Below are 14109 nucleotides of genomic sequence, written 5' to 3' on the forward strand. Positions count from 1 at the left end.
TCCTGCCGATTGGTCCGAGCTTCAGCTGCGGGACACGCGGCCTCACTCTGACTCTGGAATACTCTGATGTACAGGGGAGTTCACGGTCCACTCGGATCGTCATCCCTCCTCCACGGCGCTCACAGTGAGCTGTTTGCTGCTGTGCACTTTACTCTCGTCTGTTGCTGAAGCCTGCTGCAGCTTTACAAACCTAAGTCATGTTTTCTCCTCTTCTCTTTTAAACCAGCCATACTTCTTTGGTCTATTTCTATTTGTGCTGTCATTAACTTCAGTGTTTAAGATGCTAACTGAGGCCTGTAGAGTGTGAGATGGAGCGCTTTGATATTTGCACAAATTGACTTTGGCGTGAATTTGCAGCCACACCAACATCCGCCTATGAACAATCCTTCTCACTGTAGAATGACGGACTTTCACATTGTGTGGAAATGATCTCATCACTCCTCCCAGGTTGATGGACAGCACCAAGAATATTGCTGATGTCTTTCATTGTCAGCACTGTGATAACACACTCTTGAATGCCCCAGAGCAGCAAACTGACAACATTTCTACTTTTATATAGGTGGCTGCTTCTTACCCTTGTGACAGGTAAGACCTGAGTCTGGAAACTGACCCTGGTAGGCAGGGCTGGGTTTTTCCCTTTTATAAGCACAGGTGCAGGTAATTTGTTGATCTCTTGTGTGAACCTGGAGTTGTGTGGTGTGTGAATACTGGGTCTAAGCAGCGCTATTTGGCCTTTTTAGCTCTTCTACAACAGCTTGATGTGGGTTGCATAGCCTTCTGTTAGTGAGGTAGGTCCCAGATAACGTTCTGCTTGAGTTTTGGCAGAGGTTTAAAGTTATTTGTACCCCAGTAGCAAAAAACTGCGGGGAAACTTGCCGGGGACAGTTAACTGAAAAACAGACATGAGGCAAAGTGGGAGGGATATTCCTTGTGAGGTAACCTGCTCAGTGTAAGTAATGTCCTGTTTTAATTTACAGATAGCCATTGGCCGCTGGGCCGACGTCCTTAGATGTGTGTGTCTGCTGCCATTTGTTTTGAGGCTGATTTAATTTGACAGCGAAGAGCTGAGAACTGTTCTGATGGTTGTGGCTGTTTATTTGGTCTATTTGTTAATTATGGTAAATGGCCTGCATTTGTATAGCGCTTTACTATCTCATCGTGTCAGCACCCATTAATGTACTGATTGTGTTTTAGAGCGGTTTCATCCTTTCTTAGCACCGCAGACAGCGAAGGCGCCGCGTGGAAACTGATCCTTTTTCTCGCCGCTTTTGCATGTACATAGAATAAAATAGAATACAAATGCTATTTTATTCAATTGTGTATATAGTATTTTATTCTATTCTGTACAGTTGTGTACAGTATCTTATTGATTTCTTATTCCAGTGTTTATTTTTTTCTAATTTTTCTATGCAACTTTGCACTGTCCACTGCTGTAACAAAACAAATTTCCCACGCGTGGGACTAATAAAGGTTATCTTATCTTACCGCGGTAACGGCATTGAAGAGTTTCTATGACACATCTTTGCCCAGTCAAGTGAGGATTGCCGTTTAATGTGTTAGTTTTTAATATATTCCCCTCAGCACTTGTCCTGTCTCCCACCTACAGTTGTCTTGGGTGCTCCTGTTACCTGTTTAGAACAATTGTTTTTGTATTAGGATTAAACCTTGTGGACTGACTGCATGCCTACAGCTCATTCCTACTGAAATGGGTGCCTCCCTCGGGTAACACCATGTTGATGCCTATAGAACTAGTAACAGTGGGCTTGGGTTTTTCACAGGATTGTATATAAATAAAAGTGAACTGAGGGGGTCGTAGGTTCAGCTGTGACGACGATTTTTCCACCTGTTTATTAATAAAGGTGCTTCTGATTTAAAACCTGCTAACATCTCAGAATAAAATGAGTGAACTGACTTTTTCTGCCCGAGCTGCTCCTTTAACAGCGTCCCCTTGTGCTGAAACAGGTGTATAACAGTACAGATTTGTTTTTCAGTACTTACAGTGTGAACTGGTTTCTTTGGAGTATCATAAACAATAAACCAATGTTTCTCAACACAAGTTCAATCAAAATATCATCTCTGAAAGTACAGACACAGGAAACGAGTAAAATAAAGATGGGTTTCCACGGATATACCAACTATTATATTGACTATAGATCATTACAGTACATACAGCGCAGTAGGTAGTTTTACACGTTATCAATCAAACAGGAGCGTTTAAATAAATATGTCAGTTTTATGAATGAAAACAAGTTAGTTTGCAGCAGGACGTTTGTGTCTTCATCTGGTAGGAGGAGGAAAATGGAAATGACCTCAGTGCAAATTGTGCATCTGTAAACATCAAAGGAGTCTGATTATTTCTCTTTAGGTCAGTTCAGGTCTGAATGGAGGAGAGGACGAGGAATTCGGAGGAATCTGAGGAGCTTTCTGTGGCTAAACATTCAGACAATTAAATGAAGGTGAGGAGAGCTTCACCCACAAGTTTCAACTTCAACCTGCTGAAAATCTTTGAGGGAGTGAAACGAATTACCACCGTTTATGAGGAAATGCATTAAAGAGCTCTAGTAGTGGGTTATTTCAGTTATCCTTTCTTTTATTCATTAAACTGATCTTGGGTTGGAGTTCTTCATCGAGCTTTCCTTAGATGTAAGAATTTTACACCAGGATGGTGGATCTCCTGCTGGTCATGCAGAGGTACTGCAGTTTGTCTGTGGTGAAACGATGCAACAGGAAGGTGTTCTTCTGTTTGCCACACTAGAAAGAAGTAACCGTGACTGTCACTGGAAGACATTAAACACTGTATATCAAATTATGGCCCACTAGGCCAGAACCAACCCACCGACTGCTCCAGTTCTTCAGTCAAATGCGTGGCTGACTGCGGTGATGCCAGCTTTACTTTGCATGGAAAATTTAAAGTACTTCTGCATGATGTTTGACTCATAAAGAATAAATATCAATGTTTTCTAGTTCAAAAATACTCAACATTAACGTTTTATGCGTTTGGGGACCCACTGTAACCTACAAGTTGTAATGCACATGCACTGTATGAAAAGCAGGTGATGGCTGTGTCAGGTACATATGTCATATGGTTTATTAGGAACTGAAGGCATGCAGATGGTGTAAATAATCTTCCTTCTGAGTTTAATTTAAATTTTAGATGTTTGAAGAACTGCCCCTTGTATGTCAGCACAGTGGCCATGCTGATCAGGGGGAGCCGGGCCTCTGCACAAACATGGCAAGTAGATCCTCATAACTCACTGAATTTGAACTGATTTTCAAGCACTTTGGTTTCTTAAAGATGCCAGAACAGTATTTGTGATCAAGAATACGTAGTTTGATTTAAAATGCAGCTTTCGTACTAATATGTTAAAACAAATTAGGACTACCTGTGAAGACACTGCTGACAAGCGTCACTCAATGTCACTGAACAGCCACATAAAGCACTATTACTAAATTTAATACAGGTTTGTAAACACCTTCGTAAGAAAATAAGGTCTCACATGTTGATCGTTTTTTAGCTTCTTGGATTTAAGATTTATTTTATTCGAATTTTGAAAGCAGTACAATTTGATACTTTCTACTTTTTACTTTTCAGAGCCTAAAGTCAGAGTCCCTGAGCAAGATGGCAGCATATGCATGTGGACGTACATGTCTATGAACACGTTTCTACGTGTGGACGTACACGTCTCTGCGTGTGGACGTACACGTCTATGAACACGTCTCAATGTGTGGACGTACACGTCTCTGCGTGTGGACGTACATGTCTATGAACACGTTTCTACGTGTGGACGTACACGTCTCTGCGTGTGGACGTACACGTCTATGAACACGTCTCAATGTGTGGACGTACACGTCTCTGCGTGTGGACGTACATGTCTATGAACACGTTTCTACGTGTGGACGTACACGTCTCTGCGTGTGGACGTACACGTCTATGAACACGTCTCAACGTGTGGACGTACACGTCTCTGCGTGTGGACGTACATGTCTATGAACACGTCTCTGCGTGTGGACGTACACGTCTATGAACACGTCTCAACGTGTGGACGTACACGTCTCTGCGTGTGGACGTACACGTCTATGAACACGTCTCAATGTGTGGACGTACACGTCTCTGCGTGTGGACGTACATGTCTATGAACACGTTTCTACGTGTGGACGTACACGTCTCTGCGTGTGGACGTACACGTCTATGAACACGTCTCAATGTGTGGACGTACACGTCTCTGCGTGTGGACGTACACGTCTATGAACACGTTTCTACGTGTGGACGTACACGTCTCTGCGTGTGGACGTACACGTCTATGAACACGTCTCAACGTGTGGACGTACACGTCTCTGCGTGTGGACGTACATGTCTATGAACACGTCTCTGCGTGTGGACGTACACGTCTATGAACATGTCTCAACGTGTGGACGTACACGTCTCTGCGTGTGGACGTAGACGTCTCTGTGTGTGGACGTACACGTCTATGAACACGTCTCAACGTGTGGACATACACGTCTCTGCGTGTGGACGTACATGTCTATGTACATGTCTCTACGTATGGACGTACACGTCTCTGCGTGTGGACGTATACGTCTATGAACACGTCTCAACGTGTGGACGTACACGTCTCTGCGTGTGGACGTAGACGTTTCTACATGTGGACATAGACGTCTATGACCACGTCTCTGCGTGTGGACGTACACGTCTCTGCGTGTGGACGTACATGTCTATGACCACGTCTCTGCATGTGGACGTACACGTCTCTGCGTGTGGACGTACACGTCTATGACCACGTCTCTGCGTGTGGACGTACATGTCTATGACCACGTCTCTGCGTGTGGACGTACACGTCTCTGTGTGTGGACGGACACGTCTATGACCACGTCTCTGCATGTGGACGTACACGTCTCTGCGTGTGGACGTACACTTCTATGACCACGTCTCTGCGTGTGGACGTACATGTCTATGACCACGTCTCTGCGTGTGGACGTACACGTCTCTGTGTGTGGACGGACACGTCTATGACCACGTCTCTGCCTGTGGACGTACATGTCTATGAACACGTCTCTGCGTGTGGACGTACACGTCTATGAACACTGCTATCACCTGCATGATCAAGAACCTGCACAGACATGCACACGTCATCATATTCTCAGAATAATCTGATTCCTGAACATGTGATGTTATATATGAAAGGTAATCGCTAAGGTGATAGATGCATAAGACTGCTTTGTAACGTACATTTATGTAGCTTTCAGCCACACTTCGTGGCCCTCTTTGGAATCTAACTGCATGTTGCAATGATCTTTAATGTTGGTTAGATTAAACTCATACTGACCTCACAGTTTCACACCAGGAATAGACAAAACCTGTATTAAACCTAAACTCGGGTGAATTGAGTCCTTGTTGGTGCAGCTCTCCTTAAAGACCACGCCATGGTATTAATTTGAGTTCATCTGTGATGATCTAATGGAGATGCTTCACAGTAAATCAACCCCTGATGAGTCTCTGCAGCTACCCTTTGCTTTGCTCCCTTGTCCTCATTCATCAATCCCCGTTGGACTCAATGACTTTCTCCGCTAGAATCTCCTGGAAGGTCGAAAGCTGCTTCATCTGCTCTGTCTGCATCGAGTGTCTCCTCATCAGCTTCTTCTTCATCTTGAAGTCTGGGCCCCGTTTGGGTGAGGCTGGGGCTACCGGAACCAGGATCTTGTGTCCAGAGTTGATGGGGGAGGTGGGTTTCCCATTGGCCCGGATGTCAGGGATGGGTCTCTGCGGGTTGATGTTAAGCGGAGGCAGGAAGCCGGGCCTGGTGTGGGAGATGTGGTCCAGCAGCAGGGTCCCAGAGCCCCGGCGCTCCAGGAGCCCTGGGCCACGCCGTCGCATAGTGATGGGGGAAACTGAGTTGGGGATGTTTTCCAGAGACTCCCTGGAAGAACTGGTGACCAGGGACAAGGGGGAAGCGTTGTACCTCCTCCGCTCTACCGAAACCCTCCCAGAGTCCGGTGATCCAGGAATGGACTCTGGACAAAGGTGGGTATCTGACTCATAGTGCTCCATCCGTGTGAGCTTGGGGTGAGCTAGGGCTCGGGCCACAACTGTCCCAGCTCCAGCAGCATTCTCCTGGGATTCTGGAGCTGTGTTCCTGCGGTAGAGGATCTGGTGCTGCTGCACTTTGTCAGCCCACGATGGACCAGACAGCCCTGCGCAGTCCTCAGAGCAGGATCGGTCAATGAGTTTAGGGGACGTGGGGTCGTGCGTCTCAATGCTGTGACGCCGTGACAATAGTGGCCTCACCGGCTCTGTGACAGTCAGTCCATTCATCTCTGTGATCGTCTTGTTCAGGTTGCTGTTGCCCTCCTCCTCCTCCAGACCTCCATCCACCCGGTCCTGGGGAACCCCACTGAGAACCGAAGGTGCCACCAGGCCCCACGGTTCTGAGTTCAGACGCTTAAGCAGTTTACGGGGAGGTGGCCTCTTCTCACCTGGAGGTCGAGCTGAAGGTAAAGGTAATGCTGAGGTGAGTTTGAAGCTGAAGATCCCTTCCTCATCTTTGTCTCCTGCAGGGGAGGAGGTGCCAATCTCAACCTCAGAGGGTGACATACAGGCAGGAGACAGTTTGTCCACAATGCCTGGGGATGGTGGGGAGTTGAGGTACTGTTTGGTCTTCTTGGTGCCTGATGGAGATGTGTCGGTGGTGATGATGATCACCTCCTTGCCCTTGGCCTTGCAGGAGTCCAGCAGAACCTGCAGGGTGTCACGGTCCCCTTTGTTGATGGCGTGGACAAGAGCAGAGGAACCAGAGTAGTCTTTGAGGCTGGGATCGGCTCCATTCTCCAGCAGCAGTGACACCACCTCCTTTCCTGCCTGCTCTGCACAGGCATGCATCAGCGCTGTCCGGCCACTCTTATCGGGGATGTTGGGGTCAGCTCCTTTCTCCAGCAGATACCTCACCATCCTCTGCCGGGTCTGTGGGTCATCGTAGCTTGCTAAGCAGGCAGCGGAGATGGGCGTCTCCCCACGCTCATTGCCCTCATTGATGTAGGCACCACCCTCCAGCAGCAGGCGGGTCAGCCTCAACTTCCCCTGGAAGACAGCTTTGAGGAGGGCATTCCCCTCAGTCTGCAGGGGTCCTCCATCGCCCATGATCCCTCGCCTCTCCTCAGACCTCCTGCCCACAGGATGCTGGCTTAATGCTGAATCTCCATCCTCCTTGTTAAGTTACATGACCTGCAGAAAAAGTATATTGAGGTGAGTCCACCTGAATAAAAAACATGCTAACATGATGGAACTAAAGATACTATTTAAATTCTATGGAGTTTTTAACCACTGATATTTATTGAGACTCTTTCTGAGTTGACATCAGTAATTACTTCCTCATCCTGTCCTCATCAATTCTGTTGTACATGTACAGTGACAATAAAAGGCTATCTTATTGTATTCTCCAAATCATCAATGTGTCCTATAGACCTTCTTTCCTACAAGACTGCTCAAAAAATTCCTACCATTAATCAATACTTCAATCTTAAATATGTTCAACCTATCTCTGCCTTCAAGCTGGCAGTAGTTCAGGTTTCAGAGCTCATCACAGCACAGAAACAGCTTTAGTGAAGGTTACAAATGATCTTCTTATGGCCTCTGACAGTGGACTCATCTCTGTGCTTGTCCTGCTAGACCTCAGTGCAGCGTTCGATACTGTCGACCATAATATCCTATTAGAGCGATTAGAACATGCTGTAGGTATTACAGGTACTGCACTGCAGTGGTTTGTATCATATCTATCTAATAGACTCCAATTTGTACATGTAAATGGAGAGTCCTCTTCACACACTGAGGTTAATTATGGAGTTCCACAGGGTTCAGTGCTAGGACCAATTCTGTTTACATTATACATGCTTCCCTTAGGCAGCATCATTAGAAGACATAGCATACATTTACACTGCTATGCAGATGACACGCAGCTCTATCTATCCATGAAGCCAGGTAACACACACCAATGAGTTAAACTGCAGGAATGTCTTAAAGACATAAAGACCTGGATGGCCGCTAACTTTCTGCTTCTTAATTCAGATCAAACTGAGGTTATTGTACTCGGCCCTGAAAATCTTAGAAATATGGTATCTAACCAAATTCTTACTCTGGATGGCATTACCTTGGCCTCCAGTAACACTGTGAGGAACCTTGGAGTCATTTTTGACCAGGACATGTCCTTCAACGCACATATTAAACAAATATGTAAGACTGATTTCTTCCATTTGTGCAACATCTCTAAAATTAGAAATATCCTGTCTCAGAGTGACGCTGAAAAACTAGTTCATGCATTTATTACTTCCAGGCTGGACTACTGTAATTCATTATTATCAGGAAGTCCTAAAAACTCGCTGAAAAGTCTTCAGTTAATCCAAAATGCTGCAGCAAGAGTCCTGACAGGGGCTAGAAAGAGAGAGCAGATTTCTCCTGTATTGGCTTCCCTTCATTGGCTTCCTGTTAAATCCAGAATTCAAAATCCTGCTCCTCACATACAAGGTCTTAAATAATCAGGCCCCATCTTATCTTAATGACCTTGTAGTACCATATCACCCTATTAGAGCACTTCGCTCTCACACTGCAGGCTTACTTGTTGTTCCTAGAGTATTTAAAAGTAGAATGGGAGGCAGAGCCTTCAGTTTTCAGGCCCCTCTTCTGTGGAACCAGCTTCCAGTTTGGATTCAGGAGACAGACACTATCTCTACTTTTAAGATTAGGCTTCAAACTTTCCTTTTTGCTAAAGCATATAGTTAGGGCTGGACCAGGTGACCCTGAATCCTCCCTTAGTTATGCTGCAATAGACGTAGGCTGCTGGGGGATTCCCATGATGCACTGGGTGTTTCTTCTTCACTCACTATGTGTTAATAGACCTCTCTGCATTGAATCATACCTGTTATTAATCTCTGTCTCTCTTCCACAGCATGTCTTTATCCTGTCTTCCTTCTCTCACCCCAACCAATCACAGCAGATGGCCCCGCCCCTCCCTGATCCTGGTTCTGTTGGAGGTTTCTTCCTGTTAAAAGGGAGTTTTTCCTTCCCACTGTCGCCAAAGTGCTTGCTCATATGGGGTCAAATGACTGTTGGGTTTTTGTTGCGATTTGATGCTGTATAAATAAAATTGAATTGAATTATACACAGTACACATACTGTCTTATATGCGGTACACAGATTTTCTTATATGCAGTTAACATCCTGCCTTAGCTACTGCATGACTGAGAGTGTATAACGTTCTGTGTTTCTGATTGCATTTGTTCATTTCTTAAACATGTTACCTGTGTTGATTCAGGGCTTTGAGCTCCTTTGAGGGGGGATTGTGGACAGTTGGTCTTAAAGCACCTGAGCCGGGCTCATGACCAGGCCGAGGCACTCAGTCACCTACTTGGCTCGGTGAGCTGAACTGGCGTTTAAGAAAGAAGTAATGCAGCTGCTCGATGATGGCGGGAGATCTCTGTTAGCTCATTGAGAGTCAGCTGACACCTGTTGCCAGGTGTGGAGGTTTAATGATGTGCTTCAGTCTGAACAAACAGGTCCAGAGTTCAGCTGAGTCTATCTGCTCTCACAGCCAGAAGTGTGTGTGTGTGTATTTCCAAGTCTGAAAAATTGACCGCAAACTGAATGCATGTTTATGGATCAGGACCACTAGGCTAAGGCTAAGAGCCACCTGAAGCCTGTAAGTTCAACATATGTTGAACACTAGAGGAACACTTCTAACACTCTTTGTTGGTGTTTGCTGTGATGGCTCAAACTAATTAAAAAAAAAAAAACAGGTTTCATCCTGTGCTATTTTATCAAAGCATTGAAGGACATGTCCTGGTCAAAAATGACTCCAAGGTTCCTCACAGTGTTACTGGAGGCCAAGGTAATGCCATCCAGAGTAAGAATCTGGTTAGATACCATATTTCTAAGATTTTCAGGGCCGAGTACAATAACCTCAGTTTGATCTGAATTAAGAAGCAGAAAGTTAGCGGCCATCCAGGTCTTTATGTCTTTAAGACATTCCTGCAGTTTAACTAATTGGTGTGTGTTACCTGGCTTCATGGATAGATAGAGCTGCGTGTCATCTGCATAGCAGTGTAAATGTATGCTATGTCTTCTAATGATACTGCCTAAGGGAAGCATGTATAATGTAAACAGAATTGGTCCTAGCACTGAACCCTGAGGAACACCATAATAGACCTTAGTGGGTGAAGAGGACTCTTCATTTACATGAACAAACTGGAGTCTATTAGATAGATATGATACAAACCACTGCAGTGCAGTACCTGTAATACCTACAGCGTGCTCTAATCGCTCTAATAGGATATTATGGTCGACAGTATCGAACGCTGCACTGAGGTCTAGCAGGACAAGCACAGAGATGAGTCCACTGTCAGAGGCCATAAGAAGATCATTTGTAACCTTCACTAAAGCTGTTTCTGTGCTGTGATGAGCTCTGAAACCTGACTGAAACTCTTCAAATAAGCCATTCCTCTGCAGATGATCTGTTAGCTGTTTGACAACTACTCTTTCAAGGATGTTTGATATGAAAGGAAGGTTGGAGATTGGCCTATAATTATCTAAGACCGCTGGGTCTAGAGATGCTTTTTTAAGTAACAGTTTAACTACTACGTTTACCCTTAGCCAGCAGTTTTAAATTTCCTTCAATGTCGCCTGCTCTGGCCCCTGGAAGACAATTGACTATGGTTGCTGGTGTCTCTAGCTTCACATGTCTCAGAACAGAATCGCCAATTACCAGAGTTTGATCCCCGGCGGGTGTGTCGCCGAGTGGGGAAAAACAGTTAGACACATGAACAGGTTGGTGGTGTACCTGGGGCTTCTGTTTAAGACTATGCTTCCTCCTCACCGTCACTCAGCCGTCCTGTTTCCCCGGCTGCCCGGGGCAGTCTCCCAGGGGACAGCTAATGGGGCCTACGTTATCTTCGGCTGCACCGGCTACAGGGACCTTGCTAGCTACAGATTTTTCAAGGGTTCAAAGCTGAGTCTCCAATTCAGTAATCCTGGCCTCCAGAGCTGCAAATAGGCTACATTTATTACAAGTATCATTACTGCTAAAGGAGCCCAAGGAGTAACTAAACATCTGACGCAATGAGCAGGTAAGTGCAGGAGGGACAGGTGAAGAGGCCATGTTGCTAGTGAGTTGGCTACGAGCTAAGCTAAGCTAGCGAAACCCTAAAGAAACAGTGAATGTAAACAGTGTTGGGGAGTAATGGAGTACATGTACCACCATTATGTATTTAAAATACAAATATGAGTAACTGTATTCCGTTACAGTTACCGTTTAAAAAGGTGGTACTCAGAATACAGTTGAAATAAATGGATTACACGGCGGTATCTTCCTGTTTCATATGTTAGGCTATGCTCTCCCTATTTTTTGTAATTCCACGCCGGTGGAAACTCAAACAAAACACACATTAAGAGGCTCTAATGCCTGTGTCTCAATCTCACGGCCCATGTCACCTCTACTTGCGGCCGCATAATGACGTGAAGAAATATTTTTAAAAATTATTGTTCAAAAAATGATTTAATATGAAGGCAATAGGCAGAGTGTTACAGGCATCGCCCTAAAGAATGTAGCCTCATGGGCAGTGTAGTCCACTTGTAAGAAGCTATTAAGACTCGACTGTACACTATGTTCGTGTTTTCCTCCGAAACAATAAGTTCGGTTGGAGCAGCCTTTCAACGCCTCTCTCTGTCTCTCGCTAGCAAAGTTGACCCAGACAACAAAGTAAAGCTAGTTTTCAGCTACGAGCCCGACACGAACCCGACGTATTAGCCAGAGGTCCCTTTACTACGGTTCGGAGCCGCGGACCTGTTTTATATACGCGCGGAATAGTTTTCTATTCGAGATTGCTGCAAAAAGTGCAGCCTTACCTAATGTCCACCTACTGTTACTCATTTATATTAAGATTTAAACATCTGGTTGGTATTGGTATGGAGAGTAACCTTCAGTAATAGTAATAAATCACACAGCAATAGGACATTCATGTAGTTGTAAAAGCATGATAATATATTAAGTAATCCAAAGTATTCAGAATACGTTACTCTCATTGAGTAACGTAACGGAATAAGTTACAAAATACATTCTGTAATCTGTAGTGGAATACATTTTAAAAGTAACCTTTCCAACGCTGAATATAAATTAATGAGTAAATACACCAAGAGTGTGTTTCAGAGGACGCACATGAAGATTACACTATGAAATAAGAAGTTACTATAAGTTTTGTATTAAATTGCTACACAGATAAACTACAGAAAAACACCACTGTGTTGGAACAGGAACAGGAAGTGATACTCTACCGCAGAGAGAACGAACACCAAGTGACAGTATATATGTACATATATGCCTGCCTGTGACCTGATGAAGGTCGGATAGACCAACGTGTGTGCAGCAGTTACTGTAACTGTTTCATGAAGCAATAATGCAAAAATATTGAGATGACAAGCTGAGTCTGAAGGAAATAAAACACAAAAACAGGCTGTTATTTGTGTGTGTCTGTGTGTGTGCATTTTTACAATGTTTACATATCGTTATGGGGACCAAAAATTGGCATGCTACTACACTTGTGGGGACCATCAGTCACTTATGGAGACAAAGTTTGAAGACATTTCTGAGGTTCAAAACGGGGTTTTCGTGTCAAGGTTACAGTTTAGGCTGAGGGTAAGCAGCTAGGGAAAGCATTACGTCAATTATGTCCTCACTAACATATGAAAACAAGTATGTGTGTGTGCGTGTGTGCATGTGTGTTTGTGTGTCTCTGTGTGTGAGGTAGTATTTCTACTGCAGCATACCGTGTAGTACTACAGGAGATCGATCCTTGATCATTGATAGATTACTGATTGCGTCACGTGTCCCCTCGGTCACCTGGCACACAGGTGGAACCTCCGGCTCATGACGATGATGATGATGATGAAGGTGAGCTGTGGAGGAATGCGGATCTCTCGGTTTCTACGTCACTGCGCTGCTCTGACGCACGCGGTTCTATATTTACACACGCGTGAGACACGTGCACGCGCGTGTCCCATCGCAACACGCGTGCGCGTCTATCAAGATGAAGATAAACGATGTTTCTATAGCTTCATCATCATCATCCTCAAACATCTGGAGGCATCGCAGCGATCAAACAGACCCACACACGCACGCGCGCGGTACCGGGCCCGGGAGCGGCGATGCTGGTGGCGATGACGATGATGAAGATGGAGCAGAGCTGCAGTGATGGAGCTGATGAAGGTGTGTTTGGTGTTCTTACCCCGGCAAGAAGAAGCCTCCTCTTCATCGGCTCACCGACCGTCTGAGTCCGTCACCGACCGCTGCTGTTTACCGACGGACTGACGGAGCGCTCCTCCTCCTGTGCGTCTTCCTCCTCCTCTTCCTCCTCAGTCTCAGCGGCTCACAACGGATTCACCCCCCCTACCCCCATCCCCCACCCCCGGTTAACGGCACAATCGGACATTTTAAACATTTCTCCCTGATCAATAACCTGATCAGACTGAAGCTCTGCTTTTAGTTCCGCTGCTTCATCTTAATAGAAATCACCTGTTAGATGGCCACGGCGTTTCCATGGCAACCGTACACTTCCTGTTCGCACGAGGGAGAGTTTTGCTGTTAAAAAAAGATTTCAGCGCAGACCAGCGATTATTATGGGATGTTTGTAACTGTAAGAAAGCAGGTCAGAGACTCTTCATCGTCATCATCATCTTCATTATTATTATCATCATTTTTTATTTTTTTATTACCTGAAGATAAAAATAAAATACTGCAGCGTGCGCACACACACACACAGAGTGGTGCTATTATGGAAACAGTTTCTATGGTAACTGATGTCCTGAATTCCTGCAGAAGTGTTCCCACGGTGACACACACACACACACACACACAGACTGCGTGTGTTTAATGCTAGCATTTTAACGAATCAGCTGATGTGTTTTTGCTGAACATGCTGGAACCTCCTCACCTCACCAAAGTCAGACACCTTCATCATCATCATCATCCTCACAGGGATGCTGAAACAGGGGTGTTCTCCTGTCCCTTTGAGGGTTCTCCAGGTTCCTCCTTCAGTCAAAACACATCCTCATCAGGTTAACTGGTGATAATAAAC

General features: G+C 45.2%; 1 protein-coding gene across 1 annotated transcript; it reads right to left on the bottom strand.

Moving 5' to 3' along the window:
• Positions 1–1383: 1383 nt before the first annotated feature.
• LOC134637149 (ankyrin repeat domain-containing protein 34A) lies at positions 1384–13413 on the bottom strand. The gene is made up of 2 exons (XM_063487505.1): positions 13261–13413; positions 1384–7216 (listed from the first exon to the last, which is right to left on the bottom strand). The coding sequence occupies exon 2, from the start codon at positions 7130–7132 to the stop codon at positions 5534–5536; it is 1599 nt and encodes a 532-aa protein (XP_063343575.1). The 5' UTR covers positions 7133–7216; positions 13261–13413; the 3' UTR covers positions 1384–5533.
• Positions 13414–14109: the final 696 nt, after the last annotated feature.

Source organism: Pelmatolapia mariae, linkage group LG10_11, assembly GCF_036321145.2.
Source record: "Pelmatolapia mariae isolate MD_Pm_ZW linkage group LG10_11, Pm_UMD_F_2, whole genome shotgun sequence".
NCBI lineage: Eukaryota > Metazoa > Chordata > Actinopteri > Cichliformes > Cichlidae > Pelmatolapia > Pelmatolapia mariae.